We start from the raw sequence: 21,504 nt of genomic DNA, 5'->3' as shown, positions 1-21,504 counted from the left end.
GCCCACTAATTGGCTCGTTAGAGGCAGAGGTCTTTGAAGGGTTCATGTGTATCCTTGGATAGCAGTATAGCGATTTTGTGTATTTGTGATCCAAACAAGACACAACCAAAATATCAAAAATATCTTTGGGATTTAATGCTACCTGAAATAATTTTATTGCATTTTTATTAAAACAAAAAGAAAACTTTTAGCTTGGTCATTGATTTTTGGGTTTTTTATAAAACGTAGAAGTATCTTGTTCTATTGGTACGTCCATACTGAAGCTCTTTCCTGTATATCATACACCCACCTTTTCTCATTCCTTGTAATAATTTGAGGGAGCCTCGTAAATATGCAAATAAGAGATGTTGTCACCTACCCAGTCATTCATTCATAACACCTCGTAACATGTTTCCATTTGCAATTTAGAAGCTGAATAAATAATGTATGTAAATCAGACTAAATTCACATACATGTTTATATACGCAAGCGTGTTTATGGATTTTCTACTATCGCTCTTGCGTAAAATGTAGAAATTGTAGGCGTCATTTGTTTTATCTGAATTGTTGTGTTTTCCCTTTAGCTATTTTTTTGCGGTTACCATGGGCGAGAAAATGAAATTGGTTTTTTGGGAATTATGGCACCTGACTCAACATTCCCCTGCCTCAGTTCTGCTACCACATATCGCCCAATCAACGATTAAGGATGAGGAAGAAGTCTCTGCCAATATTTGTTGCCTACTAATTGAGCTGTTTGTATGACTATCAGGGGACCAACAACAAAAGCCATAGTATTTTATTGCACATTTGTATAGAGCCACCCCCTCATCCCAGGAAGTAGAACTCTCCCTTGGGCCAGCAGCTGTACGAAAGCGTGTTTCGAGGATGTCCAACGGGAAAACAATTGATGGGTCAATCTATCCGGGATAATGGAACTATTGATTTGGCCAGATGTGCCAAATGGTATTTATTAATTGTGAACCAATGGACAAAGCGATATCAGGAGGCTTTAAAAAAGTATTATCAAAAGTGAGTAACTAAGTTTTAAGCAACTAGACTTCAGAAACAATGTTTTTTTAAAGTTCTTATGGTAAGTTACTAAATTTGTTAGCTTATTTTCACTGGCTCTTTTAACATATGATGCATTTGTGATTTCATTTCAGACACCAAAACTATGATATTTAATAACGGATAGTTAAATAAATGGAGATATCACTCTATACAAGAACCAAAACTATTGGTTCAGCTTTGTATGATACCATGGCCATCTCTGTTATAGATCATGCCCACGCCAGAGATCAACTTGGGGTAGGTCGCCATAGTGGTGCACTATTAACATTTCTTGCTCAACATCTCCATTCCAACCACAACTGGCCACAATGCTGACCCGCTGGGCAATCAGCTCGAGTTCGCTGCTGGCCATGCGTGCGCCATAAATGGCCAGAACGTGCCACATTCGGAAAACAATGCAGAAGCTGCGGGTTCCATCGAAACTGCGAATGGATCCGAATCCGAATCGGAATCGAAGCCAGCAGTAGTAGCAGCGGAATCAGAAATCGGCGGAGAAATCTGAAATCAAGTGTCGGCAGCGGAAACAAAAGAGATTGTACTAAAATGGAGCACGTCGAAGCGGGCCGAAAAAAATGCTTTCAAAAGCGATTCCCGGAAATTCCCTTTGCCGGCTTAACCCAACCATTAGCTCAGGGGGCCAGATTAGCCCCGGCGACATCCAATTAGAAGAACAGCAGCTTGAGGCACGCGATAAGAAGGGCGATCGGTAAAAGTGATTGGGCAACTTCCTGAACTGGCACTGGCACTCCATGTTAGGTCATAAATTCATCAATTATCAGGGGACACAGCCACTCCTCGTAAAACAATAGAGGCCATCCATCGATCGGCAAGTGGACGTGCCCATTTTTGGTGGAAAGTGAAATACAGGATCGTCTTCTACGGCCGCAGCGTCGTTTGGGATCAGCATCAGCTGCGGGCGCAATTAAGATGTGCATCTTAATGAAAACTCCAATTTTACAACTCCGCGATGCACTTCGTCGTCCATCTCCGCTTTCGGGGTTTGCCCAGGTCAGTGACAGCTGATGAGGGGGCAGAGTTTGCGGACATGGTGAGTGCTATGGAGAAAGGAAAGCCAACTGAGCAGTAATTAAGTGCTGCTGGGGTGTACAACCTACCCAAAAAAATATATATTTGCTTGGCTTCTGGCGATCTAATACATTTTCGACTGGCAAGGGTCTTTGACCCTTCCCGCTTCTAAAAACACTTCTCGATGCCGCTCCTCCGATTCCGCCCCAACACTACATTAGTGGGTTAATTATCCCATAATACTAATGTTCGTTTGTTTCCAAAGAACCATAAACCACGAAACAACTTCATCGTATTTATACCCTGCCACTGGGATGTACTAGCTTTCATTTTAGTTAAATGGGTTCAACAGATTTTATAGTATTGGTTTTTATAATTTTTGTATAAGGCCAATAGACCAATACCTGGAAAAATTTATACTTCCGTTTACCAAATTGATCAGACCACGAGTATTGAAGGGAATCTCTCACATATAGATACTTTACTGCAAACTTTGGCAACTTTAAGCGCTCCATTTCTCATGGAAATCATAGATCTCAGACTTCAAACAACTCAGCCCAGAACCGTCAGCGATTTCACACATTGTGTGCAGGCCTAAAAATAAGGCATGCAAAATAAATACAAAAGAAGAAAAAAGAAGCTGGAAATGGTCAGGATGGCGGGGGATCTATGAAAGGAGAAGGGCCTAAGTAAATTGTTGGCAGCTGGCGGCCCGTTTGACAATTTGCCGCGACTTGCGGCGTCTTAATCTGCGATCCGGAGGAACAGGCCGTATCGGAGTCCGGATTCTTGACGCGATCTACGCCACCCAGCGATAATAACAAACAATTTGTTTGTTTTCCCTGTGCGGAACAGCCAGGGAAACTGTCAGAGATCAGTGTGTTTTCCAGTGCCTGCGATTTGCCAGTGTTTGCATAATTCATGAGCAGTCGCCAGTCGCAGTTCCAATGTCCCAATGGTTTGCCGGTTGCAAGTTACACCCACATGTGGAGGCAGAACGAGATCTTGCAGCCATTCATTACGGGGCCACATTGAAAATTGAGATACAAAACAGAAAACAAAGGGAGCTCATATCGTATATGGGCAGCATAAGTTATGGCCTCCTCCGCCTCCTTAGACTCCTGATACTGCCAAGATCCATTCCTGGACTCCAAGGAAAAAGAGTCAAATAGCTGACTGTGGGCATTTCGAAGTGCTGTGCAATAACAGCTGAATGGAAAGAGGAGACTTGATGGGTTTCTTGAGAAACTATAGCAGGAGTACGAATATTTGGATGTGTGATTGCCTACACAAAAGTATATCGAATAACTATTTTGAATTAATGATTGCAGCAACTTATTCATTATTATATAGGAAAGAAAAAATTCCCAGGTCCTGGATCAACTTAAAACCAGGGTCAAAGGGCAATTGGATCTCTCATTCAGTGTGAACTTGGCATGGGTCCCAGCTCCCCAAAGAAAACACTCCAGCAGCATCCAGCACAAAGAGAACCGCAATAATTGGTCCACATCTGGCAGTGGCATCCGTGAGATACAAAACAGCATTGATTGCCACTACGCGCCAAAAATGATGTAAAACAAAAGTAAGAATGTGAATGGGGGGAAGTGGCTCGATGTTTCTCTGGTTGTCACTTCAAGTGCTTGCCTCAGAAAAAGACATGCTTACAGCAGAGCTTGCAACACTTTCCCAAGAATTCCGATTGGTGGGCGAAACGGCGAAACACGAAAATCAACTTTCGATGTCAGGCAAATGTTAAGCGGTGGTGACTCCCGATAAGGCTGATATATAATGAAGACATTGCGTAACAGTAGCCAGGGAATATTACGGGTTCTTAGGAGTGGTTCTTGGGTTGCAGAGAGGGACCTCCTGCCGAGTGCGTTTTTTCGAGAAGGGCCAACACAATTACCGCAAGAACCGACCTCGGTCTGTAATCAAATCCGTGCCTTTGTCGCACTCGTCGGTAGATGAGGGAAGTTCGAGGGGCCATAAACATTCATTGATGACCAGAGGCCACACATTGCAACCTTATGCTGACTTCCTGCGCGTTTGTACTTTCCGCTGAGGCGGCACTAAATGCTAACCCAATTCTGGATTCACTTTGCGAAATAAACAAGGGAACACACAGATTTTATGACCAGGCATGTGAAAGTGTTTACTGCGGATTCCATTCGGGATACCCGGCACCAAGTGAAGTGTTTCTGGGAATGCTTAGCCAGACAGATACTTCTTTGCCTGCCCAGGCGAAAGAATAACAACCGAAGGGGGGCATAGATAGATAGATTTTCCTCTCGGGTTTCCATTCTATGCATTCTGCCTCATTTTCATGACTGCGAGGCGTTGATTGCTGTTGTTAAACAAAAAAAACAGGAAATTTCTCCTTGTCATCAGTCCAAAAAGAATGCACTTCCATAAAGTGGAAATAAAAGCAAACCGATTGTTTGGTCGATGAGTCAGCCAACTTGAGGAAGTATAATTAAAACTAAAACCTAAAAGATATATTATTACTTTGAGTCCAATGCTTTTTTAATTAAATGGGTTGATAAATCGAAAAAAAAGAATTTAATGTATTTATTCAACATTTTTGGGCTTTATGATTCTTTTGCCTGAGTATGAGACACTTGATTTCGACGCACATCGACCCATGACAATAATTTGCATTGGAAATGATCGTAGAGCTCCAATACCCCACCAAAAAAAAGTATTTCGAATTGCAGCCCATTCAATTTGGGAATCAAATTGGGGTGTACAATGTCCAGGCATTGACGTCAAAGTAGACGGCGGAAGTTCTGGAATGAGTAACGAGCTATGTCGGTATGAGAACACCGACATTGACCGTTTTATCAGTATCCAGTCGGTAAAGTCGGATGAAGTAGACCCACTAGGGCCAATGGTTGGTTTCGTAAGCAAATGGCTGAGGTGTCGACAACGACAACAGAAACAGTCATGTCCGTCGATAAAGGGGCAGCATCATCGGCGTGTAAATAAATCAATCATCAGGGCAACCAGCGCATGCTATTACCATCATCATCCATTAGCGAGTTCCAAGTATGATGGATTTCCCTGTTTTTTTTGGGAAATTCATTTCGAATTTCGGCACTATCTAGGCACTTGGTAAACAAAAGTTTATTTATAACTTACAGGAGAAAGACCGACGATCTAAATTTAGTAGATTGCACAATATAGTGCGAATAATTCCAGGGAAAAACAGGCACAAACAAATGCCACAGACCAAATACCTTTCGAGGCTTTATCTTATCACGTGTGCTCGGCATGTTGACATTTTATTTTGCAAATATCTGATGAAGGCAAGGGGAACGAAACGAAGACCACGTATGAAAATACGCCCAAAAGCTCCCGCGATAAGATTATATTGGCTTTGGGTTAAATCAACACTGGGATACTTGCACTCCACTCGGGCATTTGCTGGCCGACAACTACAGTGAAACTTTCTGTTGCCATATGCAAGGGTAATAAATCCGTAAGTGTTGTCAGTGCATTCATAGATCATACGAAAAATGGAACCATACTCGCTATCTGTCCCACCCCTTGGCGAAAATTCACTTGCGCAAATAGATCATCAGACGGACAAGGAGAGACGCAAATCGCTATGCAAATTTGTAGAGATCTTTCTGAGGAATTCCAAAAAGATACGTCGTACATCTGCCAGTTGTTGTTTGCGCACGGAATTGTTGTGCAAAGGCTTTACAGTGGAATTGCTTAACATTAGAGGATTAACAAGTTTTTCAGAGTAATTCGGAGGGTTCCATAAAATCCGTGAAGTCCCCTGATATACAGGGTTATATATTTAAGAATGACCTAACGCGCTTTTCTGACTAATTTGCAGTCGCAAAAACCCAATTACAACCAAAAAGTACAGTACCAAATCAGTTATTTTATGGTAAAGAAAATGGGAAACTATATGTATAAAACCATAAAATCTAAATTGAGTTAAAAGCCCACATAACCCCTTTGAATCAATACAAGACCATGTTAATTTCAACCCGAATTTACAGCTCATTTCAAATTATAATTGCTCCATAAAAATGTTTCTTCTTTCCCCACTTCACGCCAACATTTGGAAAGTCTCAGCCACCGACTTTTTACAGAGGGGACACCATGTATATAGCTGCCAATTCCAATTTGTTCGAGATCAAAATTACTTGATGGCCGTTGAAATTAGTCAGATAAATCAACAAATCTTTCCCTCAGTCCACCTTCCAGACGTTGCGTAAATCAAACATTTATGTTTAGATTTTTGAACGAATTTATGAATCCAACAAATTTGGTGTGTTCTCCTTGTCTAGCATCTATAGGCAGCGGCCCCTACTCCTCTGATTTATAAGGTCAAAGCGTGGACTGAAATAAATGCAGATAGCCAACCTGAAGAGACAGAAAATGGAAAGACGGGGGCCAAAACGTGGGCGACCCCGATGCCCAAAAGATTCCGTCGGAATACCCCAAACGATCCTCAATGCGAACCATTAACGACGCCATCTGACATATTTGGTTTAATGGGTCAGCAATGGAGGCAGAATTTCGGATGTGAAATGCCCTGATCACAAGGTATTCATAGATCGATGATAATCACAAAATGATGATGATGCTTTTCGGTGTGAGATACATACAATAGGCTTATCGCTATTCACTAAATACGCATTAACGGCGGCCTATCCAAAGATACACACATCTCCTGTGTCTGTGCCCCATAAATCTCTGATGCTCCGCTTTTTCCATAATTTAAGAGCAATTTATTAAATGCCGCAACGCTTTAATCTGCACAGGAAAAGCAGGCCTCAAACTGCATAAATTAATTTAAGTTCTGAGGAGTGGAAGACGGGGGGCGACGAGAATGGGTGACATTTTTTTTTCGAGACGCCGAGAATCAGATAGATTTGCCATGTGCATCCCAAAGATGCAGAAGTAAGTTTCTTGGCGGCTGACAGCGCTGATTAGCATGGCCACTGGGAACCGGGAAAATATTTATGGCAGCTGGGTTAAACGATCTTTGACGCCGCCAGGGTTCCCATGATTTTCCTACTTTATTCCCTGGATTTCCCATCAATTGGATATTAAGCCAAAACAATTATGCAATCAAATGTTGTGCGCTGTTGAATGTTGCATGTTGGCATGTAACCGAAGTTCCTAAATGTCCCCCCAAATGCAACTGTGTTATTTTCGGCTGTATCTCGAAGATATTTCAGCTGCCGTCACGTGACAGGAAAATTTGTTTGGCCAGAAGAATAAAGCCGCTACAGGTAAACGTAAACACACATCAAATTCTACTGTTCCTCGGGTAACAAATTAAGGAATTTTCAACACGTACACATAAATTCTTCACTTTTCTCCGCACGCTTTTCCCGGCTTTCCACTTTCTTTATTCGTTGTTTATTCTCTGTTTATACTGGGTACTGGCCTTTCGTTTTGTCTTTTTATGTGCTGCTTTTAACCGCTTTTGCTGCTGGCAGAGCCAACGATTTATGCATAATGTTCATAGCCAATGTCAGAGTCGCAGTCAGAGCTCATAATTTGAATGCGACAGCAAAATATGTTGGCGCCATCGACTGCCACCAGTAACTGTGAACTACTGCAAACTGCAAAAAGCATACTGCAAACTTTAAATCTGCCTCTGTGCATTTCAATTCCCAGCCGCGGCGGATGAAGTGGTTCCGAGGCTCAATGACCGCTCCGCTCCACCAGCTAAAAGCACTTTGGCTCGACTCGCCAATTGCCATTGAATAAATTCATAAATCACTATAGCGCCGCTCACAAAACGCGTGGTACACAATCCTCGAAAATGATTGTAACAATAAAACGTGCAACAAAATTTAAATTGTGGACACACCAATATAGATAGAAACAACGGGGCAAGAAATATGATTAAGCTAGCCTTTAAAAATATTACTGGAAAGAAGAAGACAGAAAAATACCTTTCAAAATACTAAAAAAGAAAATAAAAAATGGAAAAAATGACCTTAAAGTTCCATCTTATTAACATTCCTAATGAAACACAAAGCTTTTTTCCTAACCTTTGGTCAAATTCTTCCCTTGAGCATATCACATAAGTTAAAAGCAGTGCACCGAGCACTTAGAAGTTCATATCATAAATGTTCTTCCATCCTTTTGTGAACTTTTCTATGGCTTGTCCAGGACAACATACCTAAGTTGCACACATATTTTGCTGCTCAGAGGACACGAAAGGATGATTAACCCCTCCAGATGCTGCAGAGCAAAACAAACAGCAACGAGATGAAAGACCGAGCCAAGAAGGACAATAATATCTGGTGCTGGAAGCCCGAGAGATTCCTGGCTCTCAGATAAATTCAGCAAAAAGCGCTGACAAACAATGGCCCTGGGGCGAAATACATTCACTCTCTGTAAGCTGGCGTGGGTGTTTTTTGGGGGAGGCGGGTACAGGGAACTGGGAACTGGGAACAACAACCCCCGGTGAGGTTGAATTGCGGGCAAGTTTATAACCCGGCAAGGACGGCAGGACCTCTCACATTGGCATTGAAAAATCGAATCGCAAGACTGTCGGGGGATAAAAAACAAAATCGAAAGCAAACAAGGGATGCCGAGTCAAGGAGAAGTCACCCAGTGAAGTCAAAGGAAAAGTTTCTGTTTGAGTAGCAGCTAGTCAAGAGCCGCCTCCTCAAGTGGCCCAGCATATACAGTCTTTAGAGAACGGCTCCACTCTATCAACTTCAGATAGTTGGCCACATCTTGGCACCATCATTTAAAACGCTAGACCACCCACAGCAGCCACCACCCACACTGCCACCCCACCAATGCAAATTTGTTTCGCATCATAGAGCATCTGATGAATGACGTGACTCGCACAGTAGCCGCCACCACCACCGGACGCCCCTTGCTCTCCACGGGAATCAGGCAGTCAGCAGTGGTAGCCAGATCCCTGACTTTTGTTTCGTCACGACTCAACGGGGTCCACCCAGCCACCTTCCTGCTGACGGTGTTTACATAACATGGCCAAATCGCGCGCTCCTCTCTGCACGCATGCGGCCTCCCATCGGCAGCCTCCATTAAGCTGCACCTGGACCCTATGGATCCATATAGCCATACTGCCATTTCGTTAGCCGGTAAAAACAGTAAAATCAGCGTTCATTTACGTTACGCACCCTGCGTATCCACAATATGTATGTATCTGTATCTGTATCTCGGCTGCGTACATTGTTTTGGCACTCGTATCGGACCACGCAATGCCCACTGGGCACTGGAAGAGGGCAGATCGAGGATATTGGTAGGATAAAACCTATTCTGATCGATTGAAAAATTTTATATTAAGCGGAGTAAGCACAACATTGTATTATAACAAAAACAGAAAAAATATTTGCTATCATGAGAAGAAATTAAATTAAGATAGCTCTGTAGAGCTCTGCGTGTGATACAGTTTTAGATAACATAAAACAAGAAAATCATGTCATATTCTTACTCTTTTGTTGATGAAGATAGCTGAACCAGAAATAAAAATATTAAATCATGTAAAACGGGGTAAGCGATACGCTAAACTTTCAGATAGCAACGTTCAATTGATGAACTTGGGGTTGGAAAAGATCGAAATAAAAGTACAAAATCACAGCTGTTAAAAACACTAATAGCAGTAAGATATACATTATCCCAGAAGATGCGACATTTTATTTTGATTTTCCAGCAACTCATCGAGCCCACCTCGTGGGCAGTCAATAAGGAACGCGCACACGATATTCACTCGTATATCCCATATCAATTCCTGTCGGCTAGGTTAACCTTCCAATTAGCGTCACGTTCACTTCGCCTTACCTCGCTTGACTTGCCTGGACAATATCCAATGGATATGCCTTTTGGACGTACCTGCGCACTTTTCACCCGGTGCAGAGTGCCGCCCGTGATGGAGTTTGCTGTGGTCGCCTTGGCGTGCATTGCCACTGAATTTATGACGTACTGCGGCGGCTGCTGCTGCTGCTGCTGCTGCTGCTGCTTGGCCAAAACCAAAGGCGTTTGCGGTTTGGGTAGTGTCTGGGCTCTTGCAACATTCCTAATTGAGTTTTCTGGTACTCGGTTTTCACTTTGACACTCCATTGATGGCTCTAGTTGTGGCTGCAGTTACGTTTTAGTTGCTGTTGTTGCTCTGGCTGTGGCAATTTATCTCATGTCTGGTGCGGGCTAGAAAAACACGCATCTCCAAAAACGAAATCGAGCCTCTAAACAACCAAATAGATCCCGAATAGAAACACGGATACAGACGCGAGTGCGAACCAGGTTTGCATGGCTGGCGACTTCAACTGTAACTGATTCACACTTGCAACCTTCAAAAGGCAGCCGGTCGTCCTTCGCCTCCAGGGGGTGGTTGGTTGGCTTGGTCTGGGCGGGTGCTTCGGCCCAAGTACCAACTTTATCTCGGCTTTATCTAACGAGCAGGCGCAGGGGAAGCTTCATAGAGAGCGGATACGGAAACAGAGAGCAGGACAAGGCTCCAGTCCTGATAAGCAGCACACGGGACGGCAGAAGGGCTGCCCAGATTTAATTAAAAATTGCGAAGGCTTCTCTTTAACTTGGCGGATTGGTTAAAATGACTACAGAAATGACTTGGAACATGTTTTCTTAAGCTCCTGCGAATTATACTAAAACATCATAATAAAATAGTAGTTATCTTAAGCTCCTTCGAATTATACTAAAACATCATTATAAAATAGTTTCCCCATCTCAGGGGTACGAAACAACCACTTTTCTGCACTTTCTTTTTAGCATTAAGCAAATAATTAAAAATTGTTTCTTAACGTTACATAGTTCTTGGTTCTAAAAGCATTAATTAAATATTAGGCAATGATTTTCGATCATCCGATCTTGAGATGAAAAGATTCAGATAATCGAAGCATTATATACTATGTTTATGCTATAAATTTCATGCATTCTCCAATACATAAAATTACATTATTAAGGAACCCATGAAACACTTGTTCGGTTGAAACATTTGCATTAAGAGAAAGCAGTCACAACAAACAACCAAATCACAACAAATTCTTTGAAATTTTGACAATAGATAGAGGACTGCAAAGACTAAATATCAGCCATGTCCATGTCAGTGAGAAATACCACCATTAGCCAAGATATGGGAAGTATCTATAAAGTAAGTGATGACTAGGAAACTGGTTAAAAGCTCTTTTCACATGACCCTTGTCCTTGCGATGCCCAGCAGTCCAGTACCTTGGATGGCGACTTGAAAAAGAAGTCCGTCCAGGTCACTCAGGTGTCAGGCGAAGACACCAAGGTTAAGAAGAAGGAAACCGTGCACTACTACCATGCGGAAACACAAGCCGATCTGCAGTATCGAGCCCAGATCAAGGTAAGTCTAAAAGGTTACACCACAATCACGATCCCTGCTGAGGTCAACATTCCCTAGATCGTGGAGGATGTCGATGGCGAAGAAGTGGACATGACGCCCAAGCCAATACCAAACGACACCTATGTGGAACAGTTCATGAAGTACAACCTGAACGTCATGCACCAGATGACGAACTTCACCACGATGCTGAGCAAAAGCATGACCAGATCGCGGACACGGTCTAGCGTGCGGGCCGGAATAGGCGGCAACAAGCAGTCCATTGACGATCTGATGAATGGGGTGAGCTAAAAGAAACATCCTCATTCCGCCAAACCTCCCCAAAAAGCCCTATGGTCCTCCCAGATCATCTACGAAACTATCAACTGGGACCCTTACAAAACCGTTGAGTCCCTCGGACAGGCGTACGTGCCGAAGCCGTATACCAAATCCTTTCTGAAGATCACGCTACGCAAGTCTGAAATCTTCGAGCTCCACAGCCAGCCGCAGACTACGGTGGCCAAGGGATCACCCGAGGGCGACGAAACGGAGCGGGACAATCGGAACTACGAGTATCTGACTGTGGGCAAGGGCAAGATCCGTCGCCGATCCGATAACGATGCCCAGACGGATACGCTGCTCTTCACCACAAGGGCGGTCAACACGATCATGATAACCAAGGCAACTGTCAGCTCGTATGTGTCCAACTTCGAGATGTACGACACGCTGAACAACATCACCAAGGAGTTCGCTATGTCCACAATGGGCTCGGTCAAGGATCTGGCTGCGGCTCTGGGGCAGACAGAGGATGGGGAGAGCTTTGAGGATGACGAGACCGTGGCCGAGAAGGACAAGGTCACCTCCCAGATAGACCGGTTGTACCGCAACCCAGAGTTCCGCAACGCCGTTATGTACATGGGCCGCACACTCTCGAGCAACACAAACGAGGCGGGATTGCGGCGCTTCCGAAACTTCGATCGGGTTGACCGCTGGAACGCGGAGGCCGAGTATGTCTACTCGATGAACCTGCTCTTCCGTCTGGTACCGGAGCCCAGCCACGACGAGCGAAAGGCCGTCAGCGACATAGACTTTTGCCGCAGCAATGGCGACATCCTGGCCGTGGCCTACGGGCTGTACTCCTTCTCCTCCCAGCATGTGCCCACCTCGGGCAGTGTTTTCTTGTGGAGCATCAAGAATCCAGGTGAGCCGGAACGCGCCTACTACTACGATGTGCCAGTGACGGCCATTTGCTTCTCGCCCTTCTTGCCCTCCCTGCTGGCCATCGGACTGTACGATGGGAGCGTCGAGGTTCGGGAAGTTTGCAGTCTTCAGGACATGCCCATTGCCGTCTCGCAGCGCGTCACATCGCCCAGCTCCTCGCCAGTGGTGGCCATCCGTTGGATCAAGCAGGTTTCGGACGATGTCGACGAGGCGGACATCGATCCATTCCTCAGCCTTTCGCAGGACGGCTCTGTCACCCGCTTCCGAATCATCAAGAGTCCCTTCCTGTTGGGCTTCACGCAAATGACTTTAGAACGGGTAGAGGGGCACCCCGAGGGCATCTTCGTGCCCCATTCGTCGCGCATCCCCTGTGAATCCAATCGCCACCCCCAGGGCCTGAGCATTACCACACACCCCCTGCATAAAGACATATACTATGTGCTTACCGATGAGGGGTGCATCCACAAGTGCTCGATCAACTATCAGCACCAGTATCTGGAGGTCCTGCGCTGCCACGACGGTGGAGTAACCGTAATGGAGTTCTCACCCTGGTCCCCCAAACTCTTCCTAACCTGCGGCAACGACTGGTGAGTAGATGCCCCCCAAAAAGTATACCATGTTTAAGTCCGGATCTTCTGCCCAGGTTCGTGCGCATTTGGATTGATGGCATCACGCGACCCCTGCTCGAACTGCAGGACGAGATGACCCCGGTGCACTGGGCCAAATGGAGCCCCACACACTCTACGATCATTGTTTCGGTTAACCGGGAAACCGCCAACATCTGGGACTTTCGACGAAATTTGCTCAGACCCATGTCAAAGCACAAGATGGACTCTTCCTTCAACACTGTGGCCCGGTAAACAAAAACTTTGTATTATTAATGTGGCCCTGTATTGAAGTTCTCGATTCCTTGTCTGCAGTTTTTCCCACTGTGGTCGCACCTTGGTTATTGGTAACGAGCGCGGCAACACGCTTTTCAACGCACTTAACGACATGCCCTTTTCACCCCACTTTCAATACGACGAGTTGGAGAAGGCGATTTTCAAAGCAATTGGCAGCAACCACGAGCTCTTCATGGAGCTCAAAAGCATCGGGTTCTTCGGCTATCCCAACAAAAAGGCTGTTTTCTAAGATTTAAGATTTCGATTGTTGTGAATAAAGAACATGAAGTAAACCAAAGGGCCTTATACCCTCCCATAGCTAAATATATAATCTAACTAGCTAGCCCTTCCGCGACTCTGTTCCTTTGGGAACAATCAGTATGAACAGTGGTCGGTAAGATTAAAACCCTTTCTCAAATTATTAGCCCGTGGAAATTCTCTAATAATCTACATTTAAATATTTATTTTATACGAGGGTCAAAATTTTAACCCATTTTCATGTCCGATTTTTCCGTATTTCCAATGGCTCATAGAATGGGAACCCAAAACTAGACTTCTAAATTCCATAACTTTGGTAATTGGATCCCGATTTCAAAGTGACATACCTCTATGAGTTTGTGGTTGAATTCTCTAATAATCTACATTCAAATATTTATTTTATACGAGGGTCAAAATTTTAACCCATTTTCATGTCAGATTTTTCTGTATTTCCAATGGCTCATAGAATGGGAACCCAAAACTAGACTTCTAAATTCCATAACTTTGGTAATTGGATCCCGATTTCAAAGTGGCATACCTCTATGAGTTTGTGGTTGAATTCTCTAATAATCTAAATTTAAATATTTATTTTATACGAGGGTCAAAATTTTAACCCATTTTCGTGTCCGATTTTTCCGTATTTCCAATGGCTCATAGAATGGGAATTAAAAACTAGACTTCTAAATTCCATTACTTTGGTAATTGGATCCCGATTTCAAAGTGACATACCTCTATAAGTTTGTGGTTGAATTCTCTAATAATCTACATTCAAATATTTATTTTATACGAGGGTCCAAATTTTAACCCATTTTCATTTCCGATTTTTCCGTAATTCCAAATTTAACCCATTTTCACGTTCGATTTTTCCGTGTTTCCAATGGGTTTATTGAATTGGAACCCAAAACTGCACTTCTAGATTCCATAACTTGGGTATTTTTACTCCGATTTTGATACGTGATACCTCTATGAGCTTGTGGTTGATTTCTCTAATAATCTACATAAAAATATATCTTTTAATCGAGGGTCAAAACGTTGACCCATTTTCATGTTCGATTTTTCCGTATTTCCAATGGGTTTATTGAATTGGAACCCAAAACTGAACTTCTAGATACCATAACTTCGGTAATTTGATTCCGATTTTGAAGTGTGATTCTTCTATGAGCTTGTGGTTGAGTTCCTTAATAATCTACATTAATATATATCTTTTAAACGATGGTCAAAATTTTGACCCATTTTCATGTGCGATTTTTCCCAAAACTGTAATTTTGAATTTCATAACTTGATTTATTGGACCCCGAATTATAAGTGTGAAGCTTGTCACTCACTACCTGTACAGATCTTTATTTTTTCTTCTTAGCCCTTATAAGCAGTATCCGCAAGATCGATTCAAATCAGAAGGTTCATCGACACAGAAGCCACTCAGAAACAGACCGACGAAAAGTGCTAGCTTCAGCGATCCCGGACAGGAGACATAACGGATTGTTATGTTAGCTCATCAGTTTCGCGGCAAGCGATCGAATGCCAGCCGAGACTACCCCCAAGATGACAAGGTAACCCGATACCATCCCATTCGACCGGGCCTTACCTGTACGAGAGCCAGAACAATCAACTTAAGCGAGCTCAAATCCATTCTTCGCCTGTTTTTGCTCGAGTGTGTGTGGCTTAAGTGTCAACGATGGTGGTCGGTGGTGGATAGGGGTCAAAAGGGAGGGTCCAGCGGTCGGCGATCTGAGGTCAGCGGGTGTTAAATAACAAATAAACACTTGTGCTCACATTAGCATGGCAAATGGAAGCCGCGAATGGGAGAAAGGGGAGAATTTATTAAACAGCCATAAAGAAAGAAAGAAACCAGAACAAAAGAAGCGGGCAGGGGTGGGGGCCACATCAAAGAGATGGTCGGAGGTGGCCATAAATGCCCCGAGATCTGCGCCATGTTACAGTTTTGTCCCGCAGATGGATCGGAGAAGTAACAAAAAACAAAGAAATAAATGTCAAATTTCGAGGATCGTAAATAAACAGAAACCTCCGCGCTCTATGGCCGTAAATTACACAGCACATTCCTGGAGAACGGAGCACAAACAAAACCGAGGAAAAATAACACTAAAGCTGTGCTGGATGTCATTATCAGTGGCGCGCTCCTTGGGACCCGGCCAAGAGCACTAATTGCTGGGCAGAAATCTGCGGCTCGCCGTTACTGTCGCATTTAATGAACATATAATTGCAGCCCACATGCTCGCCAACCAATGCAGTCGCAAGGAAAGGACGCACGAGGGCGGGAACTGCACAAATCGAAAACAAAGTCTTATTGTCCAGCGGACACAGCGATGACAAGGAGACAAACGAGCCTTCATAAGCCGGCACTCCACTAAACGCGCTGCCGTATCCATCAAATCGACAATAAAGACAGCCACGGCGACGATGATGTGGCTACCAGTAAAAAGTTGCAAATCATTGAAATCGTTGAGATTCACATGCCCAAGTAGAGACTTATTGGGAGGAGACTTATTTTGCGAGGAAATGGGGATTGCATTTAAGTCTTACGTTGCCTGGAACTGCTTAGGTACAAACTAACGTATGTTTACTGCTATAATTTGGTCAATAATTGCCAATTCCATTGTAGAACTCACCCCAAACAATATATTTGTACAATCAGTTGTGGAATATTGTGGGTGCAAGTATCAGAAAACCAGTTTGCTCTAAGGTTTGTTTTTACTCTCCATTCCTATCCTCTGCCGTCCGCAGGTCTTCCTGAATCGCATTTCACCGAACGACTCCTCGTCAGAATCATCCGAAGAGTCGCTGCACAAATAAAATCAATCAACATAGTGACTTTTTTTCAACTTCTTTCACTTACTCCACTTCGGAAACGTCGGAAAAATCCCCGTAATCCAAAGGTCGATTGCACAAACAGCACTTTTTATGAGATTTCTGGTAGCATTCATCGCAGTAAACCCCCTCACAGCCTGGGGTATCGCAGGGGTTACGAGTCGAACTGCAAGAAGGATGTCCGATTAATGTCCGGCGAGTGGAGAACGGTTGACGCTACTCACATTGTCAATGATTTTCCGCATATAGTGCACCTTTCTTTACGCTGAAATCTGGAGCAGCAGCAGCACCAGCCGATAATGCAATAGAAGATATCACACAGCCAAGTGAAACATTTGAAGTGCTCGACATTTCGCTTGTGGTTAAATTCATTTCGCTTCCTGCGTCGGACGTATTTAAAGATGTTGTTTCGATCTTCGGAAATTTTGTTGTACAAAAACATGCCTCTTTCCTTGGCTCGTTCCGGGTAAAAGAAGGCCATGATAAGATGACGAGTGCGCAAAACATACGGCTCAGCCAGGAGGATCAGCCAGGAGAACAGGCAGAGTACCAGTATCAGGATGTATTTCGCATAGTCTGGTTCTACAGGTAGCGGCAGGCAGGGATTTGTGTCCAGAACGCTTTTCTGCGTCAGGGGTCGAAAGGCATTAGCGATTCCGCGCATGATATCGGCCACAAAGCCCCCACCTTTGATCTCCAAATCGATATAGGCGGGCACCTCAAGACCAGCTTCTTGGTGGCCATGAAAGGACATCGTGGCCAGTAGCCAAAAAAGCGCGTAGTCAAGAAAGCAAATTGCAAACAACTGGCTGCACGTGGTCACCATGAAGAAGGCATTCTCCGCAACCGAAACGAACTCAAACAGGGTCAGACGTATGCTGGTGAGCTGCAATAAAATCGATGAAATACGAAGCAGCGCAATATTGATAAACTTCACCTTCATGTACTTTCTTTGCTCAAGCCTCTGAAGGGGCAGCAAAGGATCGTAGCCGTGCTTTTCGTGCTGCTTGTCGATAACAACCAGGATTTTGGTCAAGAAAACATTCTGAAACTGCCGGCTGTGCATGTAACGCAGGAAGAAGATGATGGCTCTGATGGAAACAGTTAAAGCATCACCCACACTAAATTATTAAGATGGTGAAGCTCTTGCCTACTTAAAGAACACTGTAAGCACCATGACCCAGCAGAGAAGGTCCACAAAGTCCTGCAGGAATATAAAAGACGACAGTCGCTGGTTAATATCCTGGATTATCTCCTCGCCCACGGCCTGCAGACTCTTCGAAGAATTCGTATCGAAGTAGAATTCGTGCTCGAAGGTGATGTTGGCGTCAAACAGTTGCTCTATGTGCCGCACAAACTCGCGGTAGCCTACGATATGGTACCAGAAAATTAATCAAAAAATTGATTGTGGAATATACACCCTTACGCTCTAAGATCTTGTCCAATAGGCCCCAACTGAGATCCCAGTAACCGCTGCAGAACACATCGATGATCTTGGCGGGGTAGCAGAGGGCCAGAAACAGCTTGGTGGCATGGCAGAGTGCCTTGAATATGCCCATCTTGGCCTGGCACCTGACCATGGCGTGCTGTGCCGTCTTTTTGCAGCGGGCCCACGGAGTGCCCATTTCCGCGTTGCACAGATCCACGACAGATTTTAGCCAAGCGGCGCAGTTCTTGAGGGTATCAACTGCAATGTGTTGAATAAAAAAGATGAGTTGCCGCAGTTCTTCTACCAACTACTCACTGATGGCAATCAGGTGCTCCTGGATGCGCAAGAGCACTACCATGGCCAGGTTAAGCACCCGACGCACCTCCTGCAGCAACAGATCCACTGCCAGCTGGATGGCATTCACCGGCTCCATGATCACGTCCAGCATTTGGCCAAGCGCCTGGCGCAAAACCTCCTGACCGCAGGCGAGGCTGCGGAGCATTACCTTCAGGTTGGCCAGAATGTTGGCCGTGGGTCCAACGGCGGCCATAACGAAGGCGAGGCTGATGAGGAACGCCCTTCCTCGGGAGCTGCACAGCGAAGGAGCGGCCAGCGCCAGAATGCACCTAAGGAAACAGGGGATAGGTTGAGATTAGCCGCGCATCCGCCTGAACTTTTGTTACCTTATGGGGCGACTGTAGAAGAGCGCCAGGGCTAGAATCATCGGAATTGCGAAAGTAAGGTTGATTGCCAAGCCCAAGTGTCCTAGATGCCACCAGTTCCATGCTAGCGTCGCTGCAAGGCCAGTCAGGTAGCCAAGGAGCACGTACGGCGCCACCAGCTTGTACGTCCACAAGGAGACTTCGTGGGGTTTACTTTCCTCCATTTGTTGTTCGTTTTTAATGTTTATTTGTCACATAAGTGAGAATCGGTATCGATATTTTCTTGGCGCTCCGGATTAGTGTGACCACCCCTGTCCACACACAAAATGCTTCTTGGTCGGCTGTTTATGCAGATGCGCCCTGGCTGAACGGGCCTTCCGATTTCCATTGTCCAATATTATGGTCACATTTTTCCCCCAGCTTTTAAGTTTAGCGGCCATTATAAAATAATTGTGTAAAATAAAAAGGAAATTCCGAAATATTTACAGGCGCAGTAAAAGCCATTTAACTCGAGTTCATCTGGACTTATCGCTACATCCTTTGATTCACAGGGACACTTTTTTTATAGTGGTCCAATCCGTTGAAATATATTCCTTTGGCCACACTTAAATCGTGCATTTTTATAACGGCTTCGTTACTTATAACTGTGTTTGCCTCTGCGGATCAAAAGATCGCAAAAAGACCGGAACATCAATATGGACAATTCTATCATAATCGAGGACGAGGATACATTCTCCGACGACGATGCTTTTGGTGAAACTTCTTCAGGGTCGGAGGAATCTGAAATCGATCATTCTGGATCACTGCAACCAAAGGCTATGCAGTCAATAAATGTTGATTCGACAGAACCGGACGTCCGGCCCATAAAAATGGGAAACTCTATCAACAGCGAGGACGAGGAACCTTACTCCGAGGACAACGCTTTCGGTGAAACTTCTTCTGAGTCTGAAGAATCTGAAATGGATCATTCTGGATCACCGCAACCACAGGCTAGGTCTACAAAAAATGGTGGTTCGATGAAACCGGATGTCCGGCCTATCAAAATGGGATATTCTATCATAATCGAGGACGAGGATACTTTCTCCGACGACGATGCTTTTGGTGAAACTTCTTCAGGGTCGAAGGAATGTGAAATGGATCATTCTGGATCACTGCAACCACAGGCAATGCAGCCAATAAATGTTGATTCGACAGAACCGGATGTTCGGCCCATCAAAATGGGATATTCTATCATAATCGAGGACGAGGATACTTTCTCCGACGATGCTTTCGGTGAAACTTCTTCAGGGTCGGAGGAATGTGAAATGGATCATTCTGGATCACAGCAACCACAGGCTATGCAGCCAATAAATGTTGATTCGACAGAACCGGATGTCCAGCCCATCAAAATGGGATATTCTATCATAATCGAGGACGAGGATACTTTCTCCGACGACGATGCTTTGTGAAATGGATCATTCTGGATCACTGCAACCACAGGCTATGCAGCCAATAAATGTTGATTCGACAGAACCGGTTGTCCGGCCCATTAAAATGAGTAATTCTATGGTTTGCGAGGATTATAGCGACGACAATGCTTTCGGCGAAACTTCTCGGTCAGAGAACTCTATATGGATCATTCCGCATCACCGCAGCGAGGAGGACCCGCAACCAGGATAAACCGCATGAAACTTTGCAGCGGGTGAACGTAACGCCAAACGAAGCTGTGATAAGGAAAGTGGGATCTTTCGGAAGATCGATAAGATCGGACGTCTCGAGTCCTAAACTCGACTGAGCATTATTTAAGAAAAGCTTCAATCAATGACGTATTCTAAATAAAACTTAAACTTGTTGACCGATTTTCTCGACCTCAGTGTAACTTTAATGTTAGTTTTAAACAAGGAAAAGCTATTGACAGTCAGGGCTTAAAATGGCGAATACACAGTTCTTTTAAAATTCTAACTAACGTAATTCCTTTTTGGCTTGCAATCCCATTGTTACCGCCCAAGAAAAAATCTATATTTTAGCGCTTCCTTTTTCTCTCTTTCGCTTTTTTGTTACTTTTATTTCAAACAACACTTTCTCCTCTCTCAGCTCTTCTACAAATATCGTATCATATTTTTGAATTAACAAACAATGCCATTTTGCTTGATATATTTTATGGAGTTTCGTTATATGAACAAGAATTTAGTTTAACGAGCCTCGAATTGATTTCTTATTACTTAGTTTAGTGATTTCACTTTTCAATACTCTGGTGCAGAAAAATACAACGTTGCATTCTAAATCCAATATTCTAAAAGGACCTATACATACAATTATATGACACCATGTGAAATATTAGTTTTGGGAAATCCATCGGGAACGCAAATATAAAATTACGTATACATAACGAGAAGCACTGTAAGAAGAAAAGCGCCGTAAAAAACCCTTAATGAAATGTCAAATGTTTTCAAACTTGAATTTTCGGCATAACTTGTTCGGTGTTTTAATAATTTTCGATTTAACTTGTAGGAAAAAAATAATGTTTGATCGTTACATTTTAATTCTTTACACTGGCAATTTAAATGTCATATTTAAATATTATAATAGATATAATAGATATTCGGTCAAGTCCAATCGTTCCTTTCCTTTCTTCTTTGTTTTAGTTAAAAAGTGATACAAAGTATAAAACAATAAGTAATCGCTTAGTTAATCGAATGATCCGGCAATATATTAAAATTGAAAGCTATTTCGAAAATGGTAATGAAATAATTTGATTTTGTTTTATTATATACTCTATTTTACCGATTATAATCAAGTACCTGGTTTCGGGTAAAATCAATGCCTTTTTTGGATTTGCTAAAGTTTTAGAGTCGTGTTT

At 43.8% G+C, this 21,504-nt stretch overlaps 3 protein-coding genes across 5 annotated transcripts in view; 1 reads left to right on the top strand and 2 right to left on the bottom strand.

Moving 5' to 3' along the window:
* Nucleotides 1-10,298, bottom strand: part of LOC119555546 (breast cancer anti-estrogen resistance protein 1) — a 30,648-nt gene extending 20,350 nt beyond the window's left edge. The window contains exon 1 of the mRNA XM_037866981.1: nucleotides 9,921-10,298. Within this exon, the coding sequence (XP_037722909.1) occupies nucleotides 9,921-10,148 (228 nt within the window). The 5' untranslated portion in view covers nucleotides 10,149-10,298. The remainder of the gene's footprint in view (nucleotides 1-9,920) is intronic.
* LOC119555548 (DC-STAMP domain-containing protein 2) overlaps nucleotides 1-18,978 on the bottom strand; it is a 30,310-nt gene extending 11,332 nt beyond the window's left edge. Inside the window, exons 1-8 of one of the 2 annotated variants that reach the window (XM_037866986.1) lie at nucleotides 18,687-18,978; nucleotides 18,319-18,629; nucleotides 18,001-18,261; nucleotides 17,729-17,942; nucleotides 17,512-17,665; nucleotides 16,799-17,460; nucleotides 16,603-16,740; nucleotides 16,376-16,547 (exon numbers count right to left, since the gene is read on the bottom strand). In XM_037866986.1, the coding sequence (XP_037722914.1) occupies nucleotides 16,445-16,547; nucleotides 16,603-16,740; nucleotides 16,799-17,460; nucleotides 17,512-17,665; nucleotides 17,729-17,942; nucleotides 18,001-18,261; nucleotides 18,319-18,629; nucleotides 18,687-18,889 (2,046 nt within the window). In that variant the 5' untranslated portion in view covers nucleotides 18,890-18,978 and the 3' untranslated portion in view covers nucleotides 16,376-16,444. Of the gene's footprint in view, nucleotides 1-16,375; nucleotides 16,548-16,602; nucleotides 16,741-16,798; nucleotides 17,461-17,511; nucleotides 17,666-17,724; nucleotides 17,943-18,000; nucleotides 18,262-18,318; nucleotides 18,630-18,686 lie in introns of those variants that run through there. The other variant, XM_037866987.1, reaches the window with a different exon arrangement.
* On the top strand, nucleotides 11,021-13,761 carry LOC119555547 (dynein intermediate chain 4, axonemal). 2 transcript variants are annotated; one of them, XM_037866985.1, is made up of 6 exons: nucleotides 11,021-11,196; nucleotides 11,266-11,412; nucleotides 11,470-11,691; nucleotides 11,755-13,196; nucleotides 13,253-13,465; nucleotides 13,530-13,740. In XM_037866985.1, the coding sequence occupies exons 1-6, from the start codon at nucleotides 11,140-11,142 to the stop codon at nucleotides 13,738-13,740; spliced, it is 2,292 nt and encodes a 763-aa protein (XP_037722913.1). In that variant the 5' UTR covers nucleotides 11,021-11,139. The 2 variants fall into 2 exon arrangements, with proteins under 2 accessions (XP_037722913.1, XP_037722912.1); XM_037866984.1 differs by having other exon boundaries at nucleotides 11,140-11,196; nucleotides 11,263-11,412; nucleotides 13,530-13,761.
* Nucleotides 18,979-21,504: the final 2,526 nt, after the last annotated feature.

Source organism: Drosophila subpulchrella, chromosome 3L (assembly GCF_014743375.2).
Source record: "Drosophila subpulchrella strain 33 F10 #4 breed RU33 chromosome 3L, RU_Dsub_v1.1 Primary Assembly, whole genome shotgun sequence".
Taxonomy (NCBI): Eukaryota; Metazoa; Arthropoda; class Insecta; order Diptera; family Drosophilidae; genus Drosophila; species Drosophila subpulchrella.
Note: the sequence above shows the minus strand (reverse complement) of the source record. Positions and strands in the feature narration are given on the sequence as shown.

Excerpts from the sequence above, each read along its gene's own strand:
- LOC119555547 (XM_037866984.1), top strand. The coding sequence starts at position 11,140 with ATGTCCATGTCAGTGAGAAATACCACCATTAGCCAAGATATGGGAAGT. Across the intron at positions 11,197-11,262 it reads ATATGGGAAGTATCTATAAA|CAGTCCAGTACCTTGGATGG; the intron begins GTAAGTGATGAC and ends TGCGATGCCCAG. Across the intron at positions 13,466-13,529 it reads TCCTTCAACACTGTGGCCCG|TTTTTCCCACTGTGGTCGCA; the intron begins GTAAACAAAAAC and ends CCTTGTCTGCAG.